Here is a 23,963-nt window from a genome sequence, read left to right on the forward strand (position 1 = left end):
CCGGAAGGAAGCCCTGGTCGCCATGTCAACTGCGGGAAAGCCGAGCGGCCCTCTCCCGGCGCGCATGCGCAGCGCGCACTCCGCCGGAGGCTCGGCGGCCTAGCAGGAGAGGCGGGGGCATGCGCATGCGCGCGGCGAGTCCGGCGCGTCCGGCTGAGCGGCGGAAGCGGCGGGCGCTGCTCCCGGGCCGGGCGGCTGGCTGGCTGGTCGGCGCCGCAAGCACCGGCGGGCGGGTGCCTTGCGCCTGCTCTGCGCTGCCCCCGGAACCGCGCCGGCCCGGCGAGCGCGGGCGTCGGCGCCGCGTCCAGCCCTCCGGCCTTCCCAGGCCCGGCCGGCCCGGCGGGGACATGAGCTTCTTCGGCTTCGGGCAGAGCGTGGATGTGGACATCCTGCTGAACGATGCGGACAGCAGGAAGCGGGCCGAGCACAAGACGGAGGATGGGAAAAAGGACAAGTACTTCCTATTCTACGACGGGGAGACGGTGTCCGGGAAGGTGAGCCTGGCGCTCAAGAACCCCAACAAGCGGCTGGAGCACCAGGGCATCAAGGTCGAGTTCATCGGGCAGATTGGTGAGTGCAGGATCCACCCCACCCGGTCCCGCTCCTTGCCCCCGCGCCCCGGTCCCCAACCCTGTCCTCCACCCCAACCCTGACCCGACCCCTGACCCTTGACCTCTGACCTCGCCTCTGACCCCCCCACTCCCACTCACTAACCCCTGGTCCCTGACACGACCCCCGACCTTTGACCCTGCTCCCTAATCCTTGCTTCCTAACCCCCGCCCCCATTACTTCGACTCCGTATCCCCTTTCGCCGCCTCAGGCCGCGCAGCCTTGTTGCCCACCCGGGGTCCGGGCTCCTTTTTCCTGCCTTCGGTGCTGCTGGGCCCGCCCGCAGGTCGTGGCCACCGAGTCCCGCGGCCAGTCCACCCCTTTCTAGTACCTGTGTCCCGCCTGCCTCTCACATCCCACCTTCACCGGGAGCTGTTTGAGAAAGCAGCCCCGCGGGCTCCAGCGTCAGCCCTCTGTCCAGCCAGCCGGCGTCCCTTAGACTTCTTGATTAGAACCTAGCCTTCAGCAGACTCATCTTCTTAAAGAAATGATGCTCCTAAGACGCAAATTAAGTGGTCACAATTTCTCAAGGCTCTAACACTCTTCCAACATGAGTGTTAGCAGTTACAACTAGACAATAAAAGGCAGTAGCTGTACCGAATATCTGAGAGCTGCCAGTCAGCACGGGGTTGTTTCCAGTTCTCTTTGGACTCTGTGTTTATTAAAACTCGCAGGTGCTTCTGAAATAAATTGTCATTGTCATTCGTTCAGGGGTAGATTCACAGTAAATACCCATGTGGCCTGAAAAGACCTCTGGCAGAGAATTCATACCCCATACCAGGCTCTGCACATCTGGCCCTGTTGGGGGGGGGGATTTCCTGTGAAAGCTCGTTGAATGCTCACTGTCATTCCCTGAGAGCCCTGCACAGAATCTTGCTCCCCTTTTACAGAGGCAGGAAATACTGGAGCCCTGGGAAAAGGCCGTGCGGCCTGCCTCTGCAGCCCAGTGCTCAGCCTGGAGTATTGGCTTCTGGTGTTTGAGAAAAGGAAATCAGGTTGAAGGCTGGCTGATCCTATAGGAACCTGTTTGTTGTTACTTTAAACCCAGAATACGAGTGGCCTGAAAGGGAGCTGAAGAGTGAGTTTCAGACCCTCTGCTCTCTTGCTTCCGGCTTGGATAGGGTTTCTCAACAGCAGTGCTGTCGACATTGTGGGCCTGATCATTCTTTGTTGTGGGTGAGTGTTTAACAGCCTCCTCGGCCTCTACCCGCCAGATACTAGAACCACAGGAATGTCTTATATCCGTGTAAGGTAAACTCACTCCTAGCAAAGAGCCACTGGGTAGACAGGATGAACCCACAGCATTCTGTGCTAGGCGTAAGATGTAAGAAGTGGAGAAGTCCTTGCCTACTTAGAATTAGTATTTTTACGTCGTAGCTTTAAGGTTATTGCTGGATTCTTTGGTTCTGCAATGCGAGTGCAGACAGGCATGTCTAGCCAGTGTCTGTACCATCATTCCAGGGGGTGACACCTCGCCAATACATGAAAGGTAACCAGAGTGTCCCCTGCCCCCCTGTGCCCCAGCAGTTGTGAAATGAGCTGTTCAGGGGGGACACTGGCAAGGCCTCCTTGCAGTCTGAATGAAAGGGAGTTGACAAGGTGCCGTCCCTGCCCTGCCTTCTTGTCTGTCTCCTGGCATCCCAGGACAGCAGCCCTGCTCAGATTTCTAAGAACCTTTTGTTGCTTCCATTGATAACTCTCCCTGGGCCCCTGAGCACTCTGGGCTGAGTCCACCCTTGGCTTTGGGGAAGCTGTACCCCTCTCTGAGCCTCAGCTTTCTCACCTGTAAGACAAGGATAATAACAGAATCACCTTGTTGAGATGTGTAGGGACCAGGCTTTGTGCGGAGTGTGGTGTATTTGTCTCCTGTACCTGAGAGGCTCTGTGAACTGACCTCAGGGCACTGGAGCGAGGCTGGTGAGTAAGTTCCCCATGGTTGTGGTCGTGTGGTTTTCTCCTTCGTTGCTTTCTTGATGCTGCATGAAGTGGGTGGAACTTCGGTCGGGCTCTAAGGTCTGGCTGTACGGATGACGCACAGGATGGTCCTACAGCTGGACTGCGGTAAGAACGGCGATGTCACTGTGCTCTGGACACCTTCCTTGTCGGTTTCACTCAGAACTTTTCTTCTTACAAACCATAGTCTCTTGGATTTGCTTCTTTTTTCCTTCTTTCTTTTCTTCCTTCCCTGCTTCCTGGGAAGAGTTTCTGGGAAGAGTTCCACAGCTTGAAAATGAAGTGATTTATGTATTTAACATTCCTATCCTTATGATTAATTTCTTTTTCCTGCTGATGAAAGTGTATGTGTCCGTGGGGCTTCCCTGGTGGCGCTGTGGTTGAGAGTCCGCCTGCCGATGCAGGGGACGCGGGTTCGTGCCCCGGTCCGGGAAGATTCCACATGCCGCAGAGCGGCTGGGCCCGTGAGCCTGTGCTCCGCAACGGGAAAGGCCGCAGCAGTGAGAGGCCCACGTACCACCAAAAAAAAAAAAAGAAAGTGTATGTGTCCTTCTGTAGAAGGACAGCCTGGTGCGTGATTGAGGGTCAAGCAGAGGGTTGCTTAGGTTAGATAAGGCTCCGTTTATAAGGTGCGGACTTTGCAAGGGTCTCGTGAGGACTGCTAGAGATCATCAATGTACATGAAGTGCAGGGTTTGGCACTCATCGCAAATACTCATAATCCCTGTTAAGCTGGATCCATCCAGAAGTTTCCAGGGGCCGGACCTTTAAAACGTCAGCCCTGATTCCTCTGCCGACAGCCCACGGGACTGTTCACACCAGGCCAGCCTCCCTGCACTTCCTGCCCGGTGTGTTCTCCCAGCAGGCGCGCTCGCCCGAGGGAAAACCTGTGGAAGGGTCTCCCCGGAGTCCAGGCAGAGACAGCTGTCTGGTGATCGTTGCATCGGTCCTCTTCAGACCCCATTCCTCACAGCGGCCCAGCCCCTGCTCAGAAAAGCTCCTGTCTCGGTCTTGGTTTGGGAGATGGGCAGGAAGGGGGGCCCTTCTGTCTGCTGGCCCTTCTCACACTGTCAGCTACTCTGGCAACCTCATCCACACCCCTCATTGCAGTGTCCTCTTAGACTCCGATGACTCCCAATCCTTTGTCCTCACTGGACTCTCCCCTGAGTTTCATGCTTGGGTTTCTAACCGTCTGCTAGAGTCCCCCGCTGGATACCCCTCAGGTCCCTCAAAGACACATCCAAACCAGAAACCTTTTTCTCTTCCTGCTCCAGCCCCAGCCCTGCTGCTTCTCCTGTTTTCTCCACTCTGGCCCGTCACCTGGGTCCATTCAGCCTCAGAAATCCGGGAGTCCTCGAGGCCCCTCCCTCCCCCTCCTACGCGTCCAACTGGCATCTCAGTTTGGGTCCTTTCCAGTACCCAGTACCCAGATACTCTAGGGTATCTCGAGTCTGTGCTTCATCTCCGCTCTTGATGCTGCTAACTTTGATGCTTCTGTGTGTAGCAACCTGACTGGCCTTCCTGCCTTTGTTTGCCTTTTCTTTCAGTTCATCTTTTGTAAGAGTGGACTTTCTAAACGTCAGTGCTGACATGGTCAGTCACCTCCTTAAAATTCTTCTTGTTGACTCCCTGCCGGTTGAAGGGGAGAAGTCATTCAGCTCTTTTCCCAAGCTGCCTCTGCCTTTCTCCGGCCGAGTCTCTGCGACCCTTCACTCCTGCCACGTGTGCTTTCCTCAAAGTATCATGTTCCTTTTAGAGGGGTCTTGGCCTCTTCCCTTTGTATATAAACATCCTTCTGCAAAGAATGGCCTTCCACCCAAGCTCTCACTCATTCTTAAAGCCCAGCAGGCATGACACCCGTCAGAAAGCTTTCCCTGACCTCCCCTGGCTGACTGAAGCCCTTCTTCCACCGTTATTCTAGAGGCCTTGTGATTTCTCCCTTAACATAAGGAGTTAAGAGTTGTCAGGCCCCCATTCAGTTCTGCACCGACAGCTCAGGTGTTGCCCCTGATTCATCCACCTGTTGTGTGCATTTTTCTGTCCTCCTGAAGTTTTTGAGCCATGTTGGGATTCTTCCTGTGTCTACTGTGCACTTCCCAGCGGTTTGGTCTGTGTTCCAACACCACCAGCAAATGTGTGGTGAGGGCACCCCCCATGTCACTCGATGGCCCATGTTTTTAGAAGAACACAGTGTGGCACGTAAGGAGTATTGAGGGAAGTTCTGTAATTAGAAGATGGAGAGACCATTTTTTAGGTGGAATCATTGGGGGAACACTCGTGGAGGGTGTCAGGCCACCTTGCAGATGGATGGGGTTAAATAAACCAAAGGTAATTCGACAGTCACACTTGCAGAGGAGGGAGGACCTGAATACCCCTGCACTCCAAAGCCAGAGAGAGAACTTCTGGATTTTTTTTTTTTTAATTTTTTAAAATAATGCCACTGGGTGAATCTAAACCCATCAGCCCCAGTCGAGCCTGTGCTGGTAAGACCCTGGAGGCCTTCTGTATTTTAATTCATGAAGCCATGAGTGCCAAGGGAGAGGCACACTGATTCTCACGTACTCACAGTCTGCTGCAGGGCCTGGAGCAGAGCGGCAGCTGGCTGGGCACGGGCAGCCCAGAGACGTTACTGCTCCCGCAGGCTTACCAGGCCCAGGAGGTCCAAGTGGACGTGGCGAGCGTGAATCTTGACCAGGTGGCCAGTCAGCAGACAGCAGCTGGGAAGAGCAGGCTGTTTGAAAGAGGTGTTTTTGCCCTGGTTGGCTTAGGTTTCTTCCAAGACCAGTGTGAAGCCTAGCCCAGCAGCGAGTCTCAGGGCGCCTTTCACGGGATGACCCCGTGGGGCAGAGCTGTCTCACTTTCCTTCCAAAGTGGCAAATTCACTCCTCAGCCATTGGTGGCAAGTTTCGGTGAAAACATCCTGACTACAGAAGTCATTTCCTCCTGTTGGACGGAGACTGGGAAGTTACCTTAAGAAAGAACCGGTCAGTTCCTCCTTCTGGCTTGAAATGGCTGGTCCCTGTGGGCTTTGGAGGCTGGGGAGAACTCGGGGTAACTTGGGAAGAAAGAGGCAGTTGACAGTCTCTTTAGGGCAGACCTCCTGCTAGAACAGTCTTGGGTTTTCTGTTTTAATTTATGCAAGAGGAAACCAGACTTTCTGGCACGCAGTGAAGTACAGCTGCTATTTCTGCCCCTTTGCCCCACAATGTTTCCAGAAGCCTTGCAAATGGCTTATAAAGTATGCATTAAAAAGCCCAGTCAAGCCCCACTCAGACTATGCACTGGCCACTCTTTCACGATGTCTGGGGGGAGGCGGGGAAGCCCTGGGAGGACATGCTGCCAGGCAGGAAGGCCCTGTCCCCCCGGGGGGTCCCAGCCCAGCTTCTCTGCTGGGACCCCTGGTGCCAGCGATCTGAGTGCTCTGTGAACACTGTGGATCCTTCTCTGGTTTGTTTCTCATGTTGCCTCTGAGGCTGTGTGAGCACATTTGTGTGTTTTTCCATCCTTCTCTTCCCATCTTTCTCTTGACTCCGGGATTTCTCACTTAAAGTTCACAGACGCTGGGGCTTTGTTCCGCCTGCTTCTGTCCCCTGAAACTATGGCAGAATCCAGTGCTTGGGAACGGAGGCACCACTTTCCCCAGTTAAGGGGTCAGTGCCCATCAACAGAGACTCCAGTAGCAAAGGACCAGCAAGAGTGAGTGGACGGGCCTTTGTCACAGGCTGGCCACTGGCTCTGTTCCTACCTGGTCACTGCACTTCCTTACCTTGGTTGAGGGCACAGTTGTTGGATTTCAAAACGAGGGATGGCTGTTCGCCTTTCCCCAGCACCCCCTGCCCGGAAGGTTTGAACTGCCCTCCCCCCTTGGCGGCTTTGTGGGTCATCACTCCCTACCCAGAGCGCTGCCTGCTGCTTGATTCCACTTGGTGTTTGGAAGAGAAGGTGGATTGTTTGTAACGTAAGGTGGATCCAAGCGTAACTAGGTAGGAAATGAGCACAAACTATGCTCACAGGGTGCACTGGGTGTGCATACAGAAGCAGCAGCGCTGGCTGGGGACAGACCGCACTGCTGCTTCCTCTCGAGCTGGACACACCTTAGGAGCCCACTGCGCTTTCCGATGCCTCGCTGCCTGGGGAGAAGAGGCTCTGGGGGTGGCGCTGTCCGGGTCAGCGGACAGGGCAGCAAGGCCGAAAGCACCCCTGGAATCACGTTCCCCTCCCGAGCGTCCCCATGGCAGGCCTGGACACTGTGTTGGCTCTGGGAGGCAAGAGCTCTGGTTTCTTGAGCCCAAGAAGGCTTTGATCCTGGGGGGCTCAGACCTTTGCTGTCTGGGGTCCTCCCTAGCCCCGGATGCTCTGAGAGAGCTGGAGCATTGTGCTCCAGAGAGGCAGGCCAGGCCTGGCGGGCGGTTGTCCCAGGCATGCCTCCCTGTGGCCCTGTCTCTCCCCAGGCAGCCAACAGCAGAAGCGACGAGAGTACACTGCCTGCTGCCTGTCCTGCTGCAGGGTGCCCACGGGTGGTCCCTTGACTGTAACGTGGCCACACAGGGTCACAGTCGGTATTAAGTGTCCCTGCTGCACAGCCAGGGACTGGGGGTGCCAGGAAGCTGGGGACATAGGCCTTATCTCTAACGACCACGCCTGGAGCAAAAGTTAACACATAGCAGAGTACAAACAGGCATATATAACCTATAGGTGGCATGACTCATAATAAACAGCAGAAGTGTTTCCAGAGGAGGATGGGTGAAGAGCAGTGCTCCTCAGACTGTGGTCCCTGGACCAGCAGGAAGCATCTCTGGTAGTCTGTTAACAATGTCCATTCTCAGGCCCCACCCCAGACCCCCGGAATCAAAAACACTAGGGGTGGGGCCCAGCCGTCTGTGTGTTAACACAGCCCCCGGTGATTCTGATGTTCACAGAAGTCTGGGGACCCTGAACTTAGACGTGGGGCATTGTTACAGCCCCTCTGTCCCGTCGGCCACATGGACTCCTCTCTGAAGGGCAGAGGCAGCTAATACTTCTGGAGCATTTGCCGTCTCTTAAGTACCACTCCAAGTCCTTTACCTGCATCGCCTCGTCCCGTGCTCACAACACCTGGCGTGCGTTATGTCGCTACCCCCATTTTGCCAGGTCCTAGAAGTAGACGCGGTCCAGCGGGAGACCTGGGACCCTAGGCCAGTCACCGACCCCACTGTGTCTCAGTTTCCTTGTCGGTTAAATGGGTGATAGGGCTGTCCTAGCTATCTCACAAGGTGGTTATGAGGGTGATGTGACCGAATAACTATGAGTATGCTTTCCAAAGTTAGAAGTAGTTTTGAATGTGTTTTAGGAAATGTGGCGTTTTGATCGCGGTCCCCCTGCTGTGTCCCTCACGGGTGCTGCCCGGTGCCCTGGAGCAGGAGTATGTCGGGTTCTGGCTGTGCTCCAGGGACAGGGTCTCTACGCAGGGTGTTTGGAAGGGGCGGGAGAGGGCACCCAGGGTTCTGGGCTGCAGTGCAGGGGCAGGGCAGGAAGCGAGGGAGCCATAAACCAGACTGGAGGCTCTGTGTGTTGGCAGGAGGCTCCTGTAGCTGGGAGCCCCCTCGCCGGGCCACATAGCTCAGGGTCTGGTAGAAGTGGTCAATGCTCTCCCTGCAGAACTCTACTACGACCGCGGGAACCACCACGAGTTCGTGTCCCTGGTGAAGGACCTGGCCCGGCCCGGAGAGGTCACCCAGTCACAAGCCTTCGACTTTGAGTTCACCCACGTGGAGAAGCCCTATGAGTCCTACACTGGGCAGAACGTGAAGCTGCGGTAAGTGGCGCCCCCAGGGTGCCCCGTGTGGACGGACCCTGACTGTGTCCCGTTTCTGAGTCTCTGTGTGGCTGTAGGGAAGGTGTGCTGCGGGGGGGGTTGTGCAGTGGGCCTCCCTCCAGGAGGAGTGCTCCTGGCTTGTCTGTCCGTTTCTGGAGTGTCGGTATCCCCACCGTGGCCACTTTCGAGCCACTGACCCAGCGCCCCTGAGTGCAGAGTTGAGAGGTACGCACCTGCCCCTCGACAGCACACTGCTGCACAGGCACCAGACGTCACCACCACCACCCCTGGCCCAGGAGCAGAGAGGACTGTGACACACCAGAATAGCTAGGATATTAACCTTTGTTCTTAATAGAATTCGAGTGCAGGTGTCTGTAATTTAATTTTAAATGTTGTGATTAACAGCTGATTCTGAAAGTTCCCGAAAGTTGGATACTCGGCTTTCACACACCCCTGGCTGGGCCTCAGGGCCACTGATCCTCGTCCAGCTCTGCACGAGATGGTGGCGGAGTCCTGAGCTCTGTCACTTGAGAAGCGGGTCATAGATTTGGGTTCTAATCCTAGACCCGTCCTCTCCATATTTTGGGACAATGAGGGAGTAAAACGTAACACAGTAGGACAAGTTTTAAAACATTAATACACACCTTTTAAGTACATGGGATTGTTTTCCTTGTTCCAGTCTTGGAAACTCTGCAGGGGGAGACTGATTCCATGGCCTCCGGGGTATGTGATGTCACTCTGCATGCCTGGCTCCAGGTCTTGGGTGTCACCTGAGGCCTGCATGTGGCATGGTGTGGGCTACTGCAAGCTCTCCCCTCTCCCGTCAGAAGAGGAGCTGCAGGCTCTCCTTTCCAGCCTGTGCAGAGAGGTCTAAGCACGGGTGCTGCCCCACTTCAGCAGCGTTGCGTGACTGCACTCAGAAGGGCAGCAACAGTGAGGAGTATCTAGTCATCACTTAAGCTGGGCTTGGGGCCTATTGCTATTGAATTTGATGTTTTGCAGTGGACTTCTCATAAATGTTCTTATGTCAGAAAGAAAGGTGTTGAGAACAGTATGGTGCTTCTTCAAAATAGAATTACCGTATGATTCATCAATTCCACTTCTGTGTATAATCCCAAAGAAGTGAAAGCAAGGACTCAAACAGATTTATGTATACTCACATTTGTAGCAGCATTATTCACAATAGCCAAAAAGTGGATACAACCCAAGTGTCTATGAGTAGATGCGTGGATGAACAACATGTGTATCCACACAGTGGAATAGTATTTAGCCTTGAAAAGGGGGAGATTCCGACACCTGCTACGGCATGGATGAGCCTTGAGAACATTGTTCTCAGTGACATAAGCCAGATACAAAGAGACAAATACTGATTCCACTTCTGTAAGCAGTTAGATAGTCAAAATCATAGAGGTAGAAAGTAGAATGGTGGTTGCCAGGGGCTGGGGAAAGGGGCTGGGGAGTTAGTGGTTGATAGGGCAGAGTTTCAGTTGGGGAAGGTGAACACGTGGAGATGGACAGTGGTGACCGCTGCCCAGCACCTTGAGTGTACTTAATGCCACTGAACTGTGCCCGTAAAAATGGTTACATTGTGTTATATATATTGGAGGGGAGGAAAAAACTTTTCCCTCCACCATGTCAGGTTCATTGGCGCGGGCTCTGCAAATCGGACGGATGGAAGACAGATTGGCCAGAGGCAAGCAAGCAGGTGTATTCCCGTGTTCATTGTGCTCCCACCTGAGCTCTGCCCGGTGACTGAGGGGCAGTTGAACTTGGGCTTATGCAGCATCTTAACAGAGAAGTGAAGAGGCAGAGAAGGGGCCCTGCGGCTCGAGCTATGGGAAGCACGGGGAGAGGCTTGCTTTGGTGAGGAGCGCTCTGTGGGCAGCACCCCCAGCAGCTCCCAGGCTGCGCAGCCTCTCCTGGTGGAGAGGGCCCCGGAGTCTGTCTTGTGTGCACTGTTTCCCTGTTGCTTTCAGCTCAATAGAACCCTCGTGCCAGAGTGGCATGTTTTGGGGTGCATGCTCTGCACCCTGTATTTTGTATTTTATCACAATGAAAGAAAAGTGTTACTGTCTAAATTAGACAAAGACTTCCGGATTCATGCTGAGAAAGGAGGTAAAATCGGGAACATTAGTTAATGGAAGATGTAAGTTCCAGATTAAGGGCTTGTGTCTTATTACAGGCAGAGGGGAAACATGAAAAGATTATTTTGGACTCCTTTTCCTTTGTTTTTAGGCAGGGCGGTGGTTCTGTTAGAAGATTGAAGTCACTATGTCATATTTGATGGGTGGGTGGAGTGTTGGGTCAAGGCTGTGGGAAGGTTTGTGTGAGGTCCTGAGTTTTCCTTTAGTGGACGCCATGGGAACAGGCAGAAAACAAGGAATTTAATAGACACCAGCAGAATTGACCATTGAGTGGAGATGCAGACATAGGGCCACCAGGAGGAGGAGATGACCTGTGAGGCGATTCATCCAGTTCCAGGGAGGAGTTTGAAGCACTGGCAGAACAGACAATTGGAAATCAAGCCTGTCGCTCAGGACAGAGGAATGCACTGTCGGAAATCACCTGCTCAGAGGTGGTAACTGATAGGTTTTTCCAGGAGGGGAGCTGTGGGAGAGGAGAGCCCGGGACCTACTGGGACTCTTGGGGACCCTACTGGGACTCTTGGGGACGGAGGAGGAGTGGGGTGATGCTTGAATGAGAAGGGAGTGTTTTACGCTCTAATGCAGAGCTGATGCCAAAAAAAAAAAGCCCCTGGACTTGGCAGCTGTGAGCCCTGTGCTCCCTTTGGGAGGGCAGCTCCTGTTGGGTGGTAGAGACGGAAGCTGGGGCGAGGCGTAGGGCCTGGGGACGAAGCTGCAGGGTTAGAACAGGACCCCCGGACAGCTGTTTCTGAGGAAAGGTGGAGTGTGGGCCCTGGGGAGTGTCCTGGGGATTGATGGCTTTGGGACTTTTTATAAACTCAGGAAGAAGCTTTAGCTGGAGAGAGATTGGATGTGTTGAGAAAGTTGGGAAGTTGAAGCATCAGGATGCCAGACAGTAGTTCTCTACCAAGGGTCCTGTGTTAGAATCATTGTGGGGGGGGGCTTTAAAAAGTATACATCCCCATGTCCCTGTCCAGAGCAATTATGTGGCAGACGCGCCCCGGGGTGAGTCCCCTGCGCCTCCAGACTGCTGGCGCAGGGGAGGCGCTCGAGCAGCTGGAAGCTTTGTGGAGCCTTCCCTTCTACACTGCTGCCAGGCCCCGCTCCACAGGGCGTGGGGGCTTGAGGGCCTGAGCCGTAGGGCAGGCTGGAGCCACGTCTGGGGCTGCATGGAGGGAGCAGGAAGGAGAGGGTGGCCGGGGGGTGGTGAGGCTGCAGAGGAGGGCCACCAAGGTCCCCACCAAGGCCTACCGTCCCAGCGTTGTTAGAGGGCCGCACAGAGTTAAGGGGACGAGGGGTGCGGGGGGCGCCACAATGAAGGGCTGGCTGGCGGTCAGGCATGGCTCACTGCCTTTCAGCGCTGTGTCTTTCCCTCTTTCTAACGTGTCCCAGGACCCTAGGCTTAGCCGGAGACCATCCTTTTTCAGACCTGGGGCTCTCCCACCTCTGTTGCTTTAGTTCTAAGGCCTGCTCCTCCTGAAGGCACCCCTCTCTCCCCACAGCACTTGATTCCTGCCTTTGAATGGACACTTTCCATGTGTTCTAATTTTTCTGTTGATCTGCCCATCTCCCCCAGGGGACGATGAGTCCCTGTGAGACTCCATCTTATCCGTCCTAGGCCCGGCAATAAACGTGTGCGATGCATCGCTGACCTGATTTCTCCATTATCTTATTCCTGTTGTTTAACTGTGAGGGACTTGAAAAATGCTCTTTGATCGAATATTGTTAAATAAACAGCATGCAAACATGAGTATGCGATCCCTGTGCCCAAAGAGCCGGGAGTTAGTTGAAGAAATGGAAGCTGTACACGGTGCCTGGCAGGTGGCAGCGAGGCTGCTCTTGAGGTGCAGAGAGAGGCGTCACCTCTTACCTAGGAGCTCAGGCTTAGAGGAGGGTTGGGGAAAGGACTTTGATCTCCCTGGAATTGTGATTGCAGGATTTTGTGTCTCAGTGCATTTTCCTGGGAAGGGGGTACCCAGCGGTGAATTCTCAGAGCAGTCAGAGCCCCAGGGGGTGACCTCTACCAGGGGTCCTCTGTGGGGTGGGCTCCGGAGGCTGGGAGTGGCCCTTCACCGCACGTCTGCGTCCCTCAGGTATTTCCTTCGCGCTACCATCAGCCGCCGCCTCAACGATGTTGTCAAGGAGATGGACATCGTGGTCCACACGCTGAGCACGTACCCGGAGCTGAACTCCTCCATCAAGATGGAGGTTGGGATCGAGGACTGTCTGCACATCGAGTTTGAGTACAACAAATCCAAGTGAGTGTCGGGCCCGGCTGGTTGGTGGTGACCTGCGGGGGCGGCCACAGAAATAACGCGGTGGATGTGTGTGCAGGCCGGCCGAGGTCACGGGTCAGGAAAGAGCTGCATCTCACTGCAGCTGAACTGTACTAACTTAAGAGGGCAAACTTCAGTTAAACATCCTATGAGGTCTTTCAAAGTCAAGCGAAACTAACTTTAAAGTATTTGTTTTGGATTCTAGGTACATCTGTTTCCTTCTACTGATGAGATTAACCTCAGAATACCATTCTATTATCATTTGTATCCTGTATACAGTGAGTCTTTAGAAACCAAAGTGAGGAAAGCCAAGTTGACTGCTTCCTCCTTGAATTAAAATGAATTGTAACAAAGAATATCTGATGCCTTTTTATAAAGGTCTTTAAGTAATTTTATTTTAACTGGCCATATATGTTTTAAACTGTGCCTGCTATTACAACATCCAAATACGTAAGTGCTTGTAAATCACAAAACTTGCTGACAGTTCAAAAATGTACTGCAAGCAGCTCTCTTTTTAATATGATACATTCCGGAAAATGTTCGAGAATCAAATATGCAAAAGTAAACGTGTCTTCTATTCACAGAGAACTAACCCTCCCCCCTGCGAGTCTCTAATGAGGCTTCTCCCCGTGGGGAGGCCTCACCTCAGACCCGCTGGCCTCCAGAGGCTCGGAGGGTGGAGGCCTGAGCAGCGGCTCTCCCGTGAAGGGCTGGGAACACACGTGCTTCCCAGGACAGGGGGAGGGAAGGCCGTTTCCCGCCTGGCCTGGCCTGGTGCTGAGCGTGGCCCCGATGGGCCCCTACAGGACAGGCAGGGCGAGTCTGGAGCAGGCCCCTGCGCTTCCTCCTCATGGTCTTGGGTCTCACGGGCCCTCCTGAGACAGAGGCCCCCAAAGTGCCTGCCCACCAGCGCCCCAGCCTCCTAGTGAAGGGTGTGCCACCTCGAAGGCGCTCAAGCAGCCGCAGCCAGCAGTGCAGTCAAGACCAAGGTGAGCGTGAGACAGGCGTGTCACAGGCTGGACGGGCTGGACCGGGTCCTGCCCTTGCAGAGCAGGCTGCCCTGTGAGTGCCAGGCCGTCTGAACAGACAGGAAGAGCCCGGACCTTAGGACAGCGTCCCGTTCTGCCACTAAGGACTTAGGCTCAGGTTAGCAGGTACTAAGACTTCTGTACCTGGGGTTTCTCATCTGAAAAATGAGGGGTTTGGTCAGGTCAGTGGAAAGGTGCTGTGAAGGAGGAGCGGGGCCCGGGTATCACACGCGGCTCCTTTGTGTTTCTTGTGTGTAAGATTTCATTTAGAACAAAGGAACGTTCAATCTTTAAACGTTTGAATGCCCAGAGAATCTGTGCTCTGAGCATTCCTTCTAACGCGCTGCAAGCAGCAGAGTTCTGCTCTCCTCAGTCCTTGTGCGTCCGCCATCTCCCCAGGCAGGCTGAAGGCAGAAAGGTGGCGTGAAGTGGTGGGGAGACCCCAGACCTGCAGGTTGGGAACCTGGGTCCACACCCGCGTCTGCCCCTCCTCGGATCCCACCACGTCATCTGTCTTCTTTGCACTCCCTAGGGCTCCTCCCCTGTGATCCGGGAGCTCGAATCCTCAGGTCCCCCGTCCTGAGCTTCAGGTTGAAGGTTTGCTTTCTGCGGCCACACCTGGTACAGAGCAGCCCTGCTGCCGGCTGGCCCCGGGGGAAAAGCCCAGTTCCTGGAAGCGGGAGGAAGAGCCGGGACCTGGTCCCCACACTTGCGGGTCAGCCTCTCACACCAGCGCCTCTAAAACACATGCACTCGTTAAAGCGCTGAGCAGAGGGTGACGGAACCATGCTCTGAGGCGCAGGCGGGACAGCAGAGGGGAAGTGACGCAGGTTCAAGTGTAGAAGGTCGTTGGGACTCGCCCTGCGGGGCAGCTTGGGGGGCAGCGCCCTCTCCTGGAACCAGGAGGCCTGTCACGTGCGGGGGCCGCACCTCTCACCTTCCTCTCCGCAGGTACCACTTGAAAGATGTCATTGTGGGGAAGATCTACTTCCTGCTGGTGAGGATCAAGATCAAGCACATGGAGATAGACATCATCAAGCGGGAAACGACAGGCACGGGCCCCAATGTGTACCACGAGAACGACACCATTGCCAAGTACGAGATCATGGACGGCGCGCCCGTGAGAGGTGAGCTCCGGCCCCATGGCCTCGGCCCAGCCCCAGTGTTGGAGGGGCTTCAGGGATCATCCTGTCAAAGTTAGGGGGCCTGGTAGCCCGTAATTTCTTAATCTCTAACTGTGCACTGTGGGTCCCGAGAAGGAGGAGAAGGAGGCTGGGGGTGTGGAGCTCAGGCCCCGCTCACCTTCACCCAGCAGACGTCCGAGTGGACCTCGTTTATAGACTGAGCTTGTACTGCAGTTTAAATCTCAAGAGTTATGTCTTAAAAAAAATCAAAAGACGTTTGAAAAGCACCAGTTTAGCAGATACAGTTTGAACACTCTGTTTACACTTTCCTATTGACATTCTGAATTTCTTTGCTGCGGGGGGGATGGGCAAGAGATTAAAGCAGAATCCTCATTTCTGTTACTTAGTTCCTGCTCAGGTAAAACGAGTCATGCTCTGAATTCATTCGCTAAGTCCACACACCCTGACGGACACTTCTAGTGCTGCACACAGTGCCGGCGTGACCTCTGGGATGAGGGGAGCTGAGAGCTGGGTGGGAAGTTGTGTGATTGTTAGGAGGAGCAGTCGTGTACATTCTTTGTTGGCTCTGCAGCAGCTGATGATGAAGTGTTTTCACGTAGCAGTGCTTGGCGCTGCTGAGGTTTCATTCAGTTTTTTCCCAGTCTGCTCCACGTGGAAGGAGGGGTGTCATAGCTTTCCCAGGCCCTCGGGCGTCACGAGCGGGGTCCTCGGGGCAGGGCTGAGCCATCCTGCCTGCTTGTTCCATGTTTCCCCATCCGAGCAGCTGGGCTGAGCTCACCCTCCCAGTGGCACTGACAGGACACCGAGATGAGCACAGAACAGTGCGAAGTGAAACAGGGTTCGTGTTTGGCTTTAGGCTGCACTGTAGGTTTGGACTTTCTCAGCAGAATTCTGCCCTGATTTTGTTCCACTTATCTTAGGAGAGGCACAGTGTTAGAGCTGGAAGTGATCTAAAATATTACGTAGCCTGATATCATAATTTTCCCCATGAGAAAATGAAAGTCCACGGAAAGCACCAGACTTACTCAGAGTCATACCTCGGGTCAGTGGAGAGAACTGGGTCCAGAGAGAAGCTTTTCTGTTTTCCAGACCACCACACCCTGCCAACTCGACTTAGAGGGGAGGCGTACGGGGTGGGGGCTATGCTAATTGGGATGGAGGGAGGTGGCATCAGAATTACTGGGTGACGTGGTGGGTTAGCTGGGGTTTGACAATGGCTCTTAAACCCAACAACTATACACACTAAATGAGTCAGAAGATGCTTACCTAGCATTCTTGTGCTGTTCACACTCACCAGGCAGCGGCAGGCGCCTCCCCGAAGGCAGAAGCGTTAGCCTGGGTGTCCAACCCCCCCCTCAGGCAGCCCCTCCACCGCGGTGTAAGGTGGGGCCCCCCTGCCCTCGCCCTGACTCCCGCCCGGCCCTTGCAGGAGAGTCCATCCCCATCCGCCTCTTCCTGGCGGGCTACGAGCTCACGCCCACCATGCGGGACATCAACAAGAAGTTCTCTGTGCGCTACTACCTCAACCTGGTGCTGATTGATGAGGAGGAGCGGCGCTACTTCAAGCAGCAGGTGAGCTGGCCGCCCCCAGAGCCCCGGCCGCCCAGACAGAATCAGAGGGCATCGTCCCCGCCCAGGGCAAGCAGACGGGATGGGGATGGGGGGTGAGCTGGTTAGTCTCTGTGCCACTTAGTTTACCCCGAGCCCCACAGCAAGGACGGGGGTTCCCAGTTGACGCCCAGAGTCTGCTTTCTCGGGCCCAGCCCCTGCGGCTGCTCTGCCCTCCCGGCCACACCGTCAGCAGGCACCTGGGGCCCAGAGGTGTGGACGGCTGCTGTCATTGGTGAGATATGAGCGGAGGCTTTTGCCTAAGATTCCCGGGAGAAGGCAGAGCCTCTGGGACCCTCCCCAGGCCTCCCTCTCATGTGTCGCCTGCCCCCCCCACCCCCGCCTGCCCATCCTGCAGGAAGTGGTGCTGTGGCGGAAGGGTGACATCGTTCGGAAGAGCATGTCCCACCAGGCAGCCATCGCCTCGCAGCGCTTCGAGGGCACGGCCCCCCTGGGGGAGGCGCGGAACCCCGGCCAGCTGTCCGACGGCAGCAGCAGACAGTAGGCCTGGGGCCAGGGAGCTGCTGGGCTCCCACGCCGGCTCCAGGCCCACAGGCGCCAGCAGCCGGGCAGAAGATGCTCAGCTGGCCCGCTATCGCAACCTGAAAACAAACCATGTTCTGGATGTCAGTTCTTTTTCCTGAAGAACCTAAGGGGTTGGGGTTGGGAGGGAGTGTCTCTGGGACGCTGTGGCTGATGGGAACGTAGGGAGAGGGGGCGTCCCGGGGAGAGCCGGCTGCGGGGCTGCCTGGGCCGCGGGAGCACAGCGCGGCTGGGCTCTGAGCCTCCCGGGACAGGAGCTGGGGGCTGGGGGCGCGTCCCACGGGTGGTCCTGTCTCACACTCCCCTCCCCCGTCCCTTAGCGAGTGGCAGAGGGTGTGGCGCCCGCCCCGCTCTAACTGGCGGTGAGGGTTCAAGACCAGGAAGCTGCCTCCTTGGGAGTCTCGAATGTGGTGCTTTGGAGCCTCCACAAGCCACCCTCCTTCTGGCCCTTCTCTCACCGCTGGGACCGGGCACCTCCCAGGGACTCTGGTCAGTCATGTCCTGGATGGAACGGGAGCTTGTGGTAGGGGCTTTGGCTGATGTCCCTGGGCACAAAGACATCTGTGTCACCCGTGGATGGCAACCGGGTGGACCTCGGCGGCTGTGCCTGGTGCGGGCAACCCTGAGGGCCAGAGGTCCTCAGCCCCGGGCCCTGAACAAGGACATCTTTCCCCCGAGGAGAGGTCCGGGAAGGGCCCGTTCTCTCCGCCTCCCCGGGAGTGGACCCTCTTGGCTCCCTGCTGCCCATCTCACTCCTGGGAACCGGCACTTGTTCTCACACGTAGAAGCTTTGTGCTCACCCTGCGAGCTGGGGGGAAGGGGAGGGCCTCCTGAGCCGCCATCCTCCCCACCAGCCGGCTGACCAGAGCTTAGGACCGTTGGTGTTCTGTGTATGTGGACGCTCTCATCATGCTAGAGAGGGTCTCCCGCTGTTGCACTGCACCGCGCCTGTCCTGTTAAGGGTGTGCATGTCCTTCCTGTCTCCTGTTGGCCTCTCTTCCCTTCTAGAAAGACCAAGCAGACCCCCATGGCCAGCAGGTACAATAGTTGGTGGTCTGAGTTCTCTGTCATTTGGGAAGCAGAGGGGTTGGTTCTTGTGTCATCTTTCAGTTAGTGTGGAAAACGGGGACCCGTCTCTTCCTCGGAAATTGGTGCAGCGGTAGGCCTCGGACTGGGCAGGGCTCACGGATCAGAGCTGAGATGGGAGGGAAGGGCGTTTGGGGTGACGCTCGAGGTGGACTGGGGGCAGAAGAACCAAGCAAGGGAAGCTGGTTCCCCCAGGCTGGACCCCGGGTTCAGGTGTGAAGGACAGTCCCCGTGGGGACAGGACCACCTGTGCGACTGCCCCTGGATTATCAGGGTTGGGGGCCTAAGCGTGGGAGAGGCAGCTCCTGTGTCCCTCGCCTTCTCCGGAGCGTGAGCTGGGGCTCTGGCGCATCCCACGACAGCTGGCCCCTTAACTACTAGGTACCCGCCGATCCCTCTGCCTTCCAGCCGACCACAGATTCACTTCCCAACCTTCCCGACACCTGAAGCCTGTCTCCTGAGAGAACTAGAGGTAGAATTTGCTTCTGTCCTCTCGGGAGCTTCTGTTCTTTCCCCTGCCCCATTCTCTGCCTCTTTGTGCATCGGGGAAGGGGAGGCCCATCCCTGGGACCCTGGCAGAGCATAGGGACTGAACCAAGCAGTGCGGCCTGGGGTTGAGCAGCTGCGGTGTTTACAAGTTTCTCAACGTGTGTCTTTTCAATGGCTGTTTTAAACAAAGCAGTCTGTTTCAGCTCTCTCCCTGATTAAAGCAAGCCCCTGGGCTCGGAGGCATCATGCCCACGGTCCACCAGACTCTGTGGTCTCTTCTTACTGCCCTGCCGCACACAAGGGGAGACGCCCCGCCCTGACCCACGACACCTGCCCTCCTGGTGTCTGTGGCCCCTGGTGAACAATGACACCCACTCTATTAATGCCTGTTTTAGACAAGCCCATGGCTGAGAAAGGCATTCTGGTTTTACTCCAGTCTGGCAACTTGTCCTGAAACTGCTGGTTTTACCCACTCTGGGACCAGATACTTCAGGGGTGGGTTAAGGAAGGCTGGTGTAGAGACAATCCATGTTAGTGGGTGTCAGCAGACTGGGCCCTGCATCTGGCCGAGGGGATGTAAAGACGTGCAGTGGAGTATTCTACCCCCGATGCTGATTTTAAAGAAACGCCTCCAACTCAAACATTCATGTTTTATTAAAAAGGACCCAAACCCGACGTCTACACACAACGCCAGGTGAACACAACCAGCATGTTCCCCACGCCTTCTTTTGTCTTGTGGAAGCTTGACTTTCAGGCAGCATCTTGCCCACTTCAGCAGAGCTGTGTCTCCATTAACTCGGTTCCTTTTCCTCCAGGCTCAAAATAAAATCAAACTCCTCTGCCGAAAAGGGCAAGAAGAAGAGGAAGAATTAGGTCTGTGTCTCCTCCTGAACAGGGCAGTCATGGCAGGCATTTCTCAAGTCACGAGGCAGGTAGTCGTTCACTCAGAACCCTCAGGGGCGTTTCGCCAGGTGCCGAGCACAGCTGCCCTGGGCAGCTCGAGGGGGCTCCTCCCTCGTGGGAGTTACAGGTGGGAAGACAGACTCAGACCTTAACCACCGTGCTTAGGGTTCACCAGCTAGTACATGTGAATTCACGGTCACTCTGGCATGTGATCAAAAGGCGAGAGCCGTTCTTACCTCGGGTCAGGGGCTGGACTGAGAGTCTCTGGCGGGTGAAGAGAGCCATGTTTTTTAAGGGACCGCCAGTGGCTCTGTGCGCTTGGTGGTGGGTTTTGAGCTCAGCCAGTGGGATGAAACGCTTCATCATCCGAACAAACTGTACGTCCACCTACATGGCAACAGTGTATGGGACAGAAAGGCACGTCCAGCTGGACTCTGCCTCCTGTGTTTTAGCTGCTTGCAGGAGGTCCCGTGGGCCTGGCTGCCGGTGTTTGTCCTTCTCTCCAAAGGCAGGGTAACCTCATCGGACTGAGCGGGGCTCTGTGCCCTGGTCTAAAGATACCCCAGACCTTCTTCCTCCCTCTCTGTCCATCCTTTCTCTTTTGTGAAATAGGAAGAATAGTAGTATCTTTACCATGGACCATTTGGGGTTGTCTTCTTTGCTGGATGGATCATAATGGGGATTGTTTTTCTCAAACTGTGTGTGGTCTGGGTATGCCTCCTTCACAATCTGAAATTAAAGCCGAGTCTCCAATCATTTGTCTGTCCAGTCAGCTCCATGGCCAGGCTTTAGTCCAAGTCCAACTGTCATTTCCTACCCTACGTATTCTTACCCCATCTGTCTCGCTGTTGAGCCACTGAGGGCTCAAATATCTGGAAGTAATACACAGTCTAAGGTAAGCAGAGGAAATCAACCCTATTTTGACAAAAATCTTAAAAGTATGTTCTAAAACCAAACATTAAAGGTTATTATTGGTGCCACTGTTTCTCCACCTACAGTTAATTCTATCCTGGTAACTCCTGGCCTGGAAGAGCTACCATCAGGCCTGTTTTTGAGTGAAAGACCAAGGTGCAGAAATGGAGAGGTCTGTGCCAGCGGGGCCTGAAATGAAGGCCTGCCTTGCTGCAGTCCTGTCACATGTCCCTGAGACAGCAGGGATGGGGAGGAGGGTTACCTGCCTATGCTGTCTCCCTAACCTGCATGAAGGGAGAGGGACTCAGACCTAAGCCTGTACAACCGACCTTCATAAGCCCCGCAATGCCTGGCTCTCTGCAGTTGCTGTGGTAGAAGAAGGCTTCTTCCTCCAGCTTCATGGCTCTCAGGAAGTTCCGGGCCTGTTCCAGCAGAGAAGAAACAAGAACTATCCTCCCACCAGCTAGAAGACACTAGCCCTGGAAATCAAGTCTGCTTTTATTAGATGAGATTTTGGTTTTCGCAGCTTCCCCCCACACCCTGCAGTTCAATTCTTGCCTTTTACCCAGAGCTGTATCAGGACACTGGCTGGAACACAGGCCATTTGAAAACTGCGTGCAGTCAAAGAAATCAAGGCATTTGTTAATATATTTTCAGGTTTGGGTTCTGGGAAAAAACAACCTGAGCCAAGAGATTTTGCTACTGAATAAGTCAGAAGGAAGCAGGCTTTTATCCCCTCCCGGGTCTCGAGGTCCTGTCTAACCCGCTTACCTGGTAGTTGCGAACACCATCCCAGCATGCTGTCTGCTTGGGCTGTGCTCTGAGATCCTCAATGCTGAACTGGGCAAGAAATAAGGTCATTCAGTAAACAATCCTGGGCCAATCGGTAAGAATATATGGAAGCAGACAAGTTCCTTCCCCTATAGGGTGTTGCCAGCTGGAATGGCATGTGAGCTTACTGGGAAGCTCTTCACAGAGCCACTCATACTGCGCAAGTAGAAGTTAGCTTTGTGTTACCTTGTTAGCCTTGCTCATTGAGAGGATTAGATGAGTGGATAATCTGGTAATTGCTGACTATCTGTATTTCATTTATTAAAATATTATATATGCCTTCTATAGTATCTCTAATTTTATTTTCTCCAGGCTACTATGAAATTTGATTTACATTCACCTCCTGTGTACCAGCTGTTGGCAGGGAGATACCTAGGAGCGTGGCAGGTGGCAAGAGAAAGGCAACCTAAGACTGAATGTTGCCTAGATCAGGGGTTGGAAAACTATAGCCTTCAGGCCAAATCTAGCCCATGCCTGATTTTGCTGACAGTTTTATCGGAACTCAGCCACACTATCTGTCTATGTCTTTCTTGTGATGCCAGCAGAGTTGCAACAGCACCACCTGGCCCTTTAGAGAAAATGTTTGCCAACCCCTGCCCTAAGTAGAAGATTCACAAAACAGAGAGTGGATGGCAGTAAATCCTGCTGATTCTATCCTTTATCACCTTTTCCTACCCTTCGAAGGTAAGAAGTGGGTGATGGGACCCTGTGGTGTCCCCCGTGCACTCTGGAGACAGGTGCGGGACCTCACCTTCACATCTACCCCTTTCTCCAGTCGGCTTTCTGGCTCTGACTTCATCAGCCAGTAGCTGCTTAGGTTCTTCCCACAGTCTCTAGAGGCTGAAGTCTCCTGGAGGCTGGAGTTCTCCACCTTAGCTGATGCCTCCCCTGGGTCCTCAGTTTTGGTACGTTTTCCGCCTGGCCCCTTCTTGTCTGCAATAGGAGAAGAAAAAAGAAGAGAACTTTCTTGCTTGTTGAGAGAGAAAGTTCTGTTGCAGGAAAAGCACATGCTTTGGAGTCAGAGCTGGACTCAAATTTTGGAGCTGTCAGTTACTAACAGTGGCAGCTTCATTGCTGAACTTGTTCCTCATCTATAAAAATGGGACCAGAACGCCTACCTTACAGGACATCTTCTGGGTTACCCATTCAGTGGGATAAGGATAACTCCCGTGGCATCTATTAAGCAGTCAATGTTTTCTTTTCCTCACCCTCTCCTCTGCCTTTGCTGGGGCTGTTCTCTCCAACAAGGCACCTACTCCACGGACTTGCTTATATGATTAAATAAGATAATACAAACAATGGGCTGAAGCAGTGTCTGGCGTTACCATAAATGCTCAATAATATTAGCTATTAGGTCACCTTGACTTCTTCCTTCCTGCTCAGTATGCTCTGTGGCCTGCCTCCTTTCTACTCCTTGAAGGTGCCAAGAAAAGCTGGATAAAACAGCCACTTTGGACTCTGCAGACATGGTCAAGACTGGACTTTATCCTACAGAGTGAGGGAAATGTGCCTGGAGCAGAGTGGGTGCCCTGTAACTAATAGCTGTTAAATTCTTACCCTACGCCCTATGTGTTACCACCCTCACTGTAACTCAGTCTACACAATCTATGAGGTGTTCTGTCCATCTATAAGATATGTCCCAGATCACACATCAGGGCCTGCCACGCTGGTCTATCTGAATCCACTAAACGACCATCCTACGCAGCCTCTGAACCAAGTCCAAGCTCCTACGTATGCCATCAGGATGGACGTCTAACACGTGGAACCTTCCTAGGGTCCTGGTGGTCCCCCTGGACTTGATCGGCACACTGTAAACACCGTGTGTGCTGTTAGCAATGTGTTGTGGGCAACTCGGAACCCTCCCCAGTCTCGAAAAAGCACTTTCTCTGTCGTGCATTGCTTTGCTGCTGCTCCTAGAATGCCACTCATCCTTGTGAACACAACGGGTTCCTACGCATTCTTTACGGCTAGACTCAAATCCCCTCCCTCTCAAGGCGTCCCCCCAACCCCTCCCTGCTCTCACAGCCCCAGTGACCCCTTCCTTCCTCGTCTGGCTCTCCGGGGAGCGGGAACAGTAAACGACCGGCCTGCCAGCCCGTGTCCCAGCTACTTTTCGTGCTTTCCAAACAGCTACCGCTCGGACGAGCAAGCAGCAGAGAGGCCCTGAGCATAAGCCTGGTGGGCGGCTCGGGACATCGGACCTCAAAACGACCCACTCGGGCCTTTCCCCACGCGCAGGGGCGGAAGGTGAGCGGCACTGAGCAGCCGGGCGCGGCTCACCTGGCCTCGCGGCCCCCGCCGGCCTCTTCCGGGCTCGCGGCATGGCGTCCCCGCGCGCCGAGAATAGAGGGTCCCGCCGTCGCCCAGGGCGCCCGGAGAATCCTTCCGCGTTACCCACACCCGTATGTCCGCCTAGCACAGACCGCCGCTGAGCGCCTCCGGTGGTCTTCTTTCTCAATCACAGGTACCCCCGCGAGTCCGCAAGCCTTCGAAGCACTACCCCAACCCACCTCCCCGCGCGCCGCAGGGCGCTGCACAGCGTCCCCGCGGCGCTTTCTAGTCTTGGCGCGCGCCCCGGGGAACCCCTGGGAGTTGTAGTCCCGGCTCCTCGCGCAGGCGCCCCGGGTCTGCACGCGGGGCCAC

The 23,963-nt window shown here is 54.9% G+C and overlaps 2 protein-coding genes across 3 annotated transcripts; one reads left to right on the forward strand and one right to left on the reverse strand.

Moving 5' to 3' along the window:
* Positions 1 to 166: 166 nt before the first annotated feature.
* VPS26B (VPS26 retromer complex component B) lies at positions 167 to 21,605 on the forward strand. Its single transcript, XM_030841793.3, has 6 exons — positions 167 to 570; positions 8,199 to 8,355; positions 12,593 to 12,757; positions 14,755 to 14,930; positions 16,378 to 16,520; positions 16,915 to 21,605. Exons 1-6 carry the CDS (start codon positions 348 to 350, stop codon positions 17,059 to 17,061), a joined length of 1,011 nt encoding a protein of 336 aa, XP_030697653.1. The 5' UTR covers positions 167 to 347; the 3' UTR covers positions 17,062 to 21,605.
* THYN1 (thymocyte nuclear protein 1) lies at positions 19,311 to 23,886 on the reverse strand. Of its 2 annotated transcripts, XM_030841830.3 has the most exons (7): positions 23,601 to 23,884; positions 22,072 to 22,253; positions 21,261 to 21,329; positions 20,819 to 20,911; positions 20,211 to 20,306; positions 19,814 to 19,964; positions 19,311 to 19,512 (listed from the first exon to the last, which is right to left on the reverse strand). In XM_030841830.3, exons 1-7 carry the CDS (start codon positions 23,641 to 23,643, stop codon positions 19,466 to 19,468), a joined length of 681 nt encoding a protein of 226 aa, XP_030697690.1. In that variant the 5' UTR covers positions 23,644 to 23,884; the 3' UTR covers positions 19,311 to 19,465. The 2 variants fall into 2 exon arrangements, with proteins under 2 accessions (XP_030697690.1, XP_030697683.1); XM_030841823.3 differs by having other exon boundaries at positions 19,311 to 19,964; positions 23,601 to 23,886.
* Between the last annotated feature and the right edge of the window lie 77 nt (positions 23,887 to 23,963).

This window comes from Globicephala melas, chromosome 8, assembly GCF_963455315.2.
Source record: "Globicephala melas chromosome 8, mGloMel1.2, whole genome shotgun sequence".
Lineage (NCBI taxonomy): Eukaryota > Metazoa > Chordata > Mammalia > Artiodactyla > Delphinidae > Globicephala > Globicephala melas.

Excerpts from the sequence above, each read along its gene's own strand:
- THYN1 (XM_030841823.3), bottom strand. The coding sequence starts at position 23,643 with ATGCCGCGAGCCCGGAAGAGGCCGGCGGGGGCCGCGAGGCCAG. Across the intron at positions 22,254-23,600 it reads GGCGGGGGCCGCGAGGCCAG|ACAAGAAGGGGCCAGGCGGA; the intron begins GTGAGCCGCGCC and ends CTCCTATTGCAG. Across the intron at positions 20,912-21,260 it reads ATGGTGTTCGCAACTACCAG|GCCCGGAACTTCCTGAGAGC; the intron begins GTAAGCGGGTTA and ends CTGCTGGAACAG.
- VPS26B (XM_030841793.3), top strand. The coding sequence starts at position 348 with ATGAGCTTCTTCGGCTTCGGGCAGAGCGTGGATGTGGACATCCTGCTG. Across the intron at positions 571-8,198 it reads CGAGTTCATCGGGCAGATTG|AACTCTACTACGACCGCGGG; the intron begins GTGAGTGCAGGA and ends CTCTCCCTGCAG. Across the intron at positions 12,758-14,754 it reads TTTGAGTACAACAAATCCAA|GTACCACTTGAAAGATGTCA; the intron begins GTGAGTGTCGGG and ends TCCTCTCCGCAG.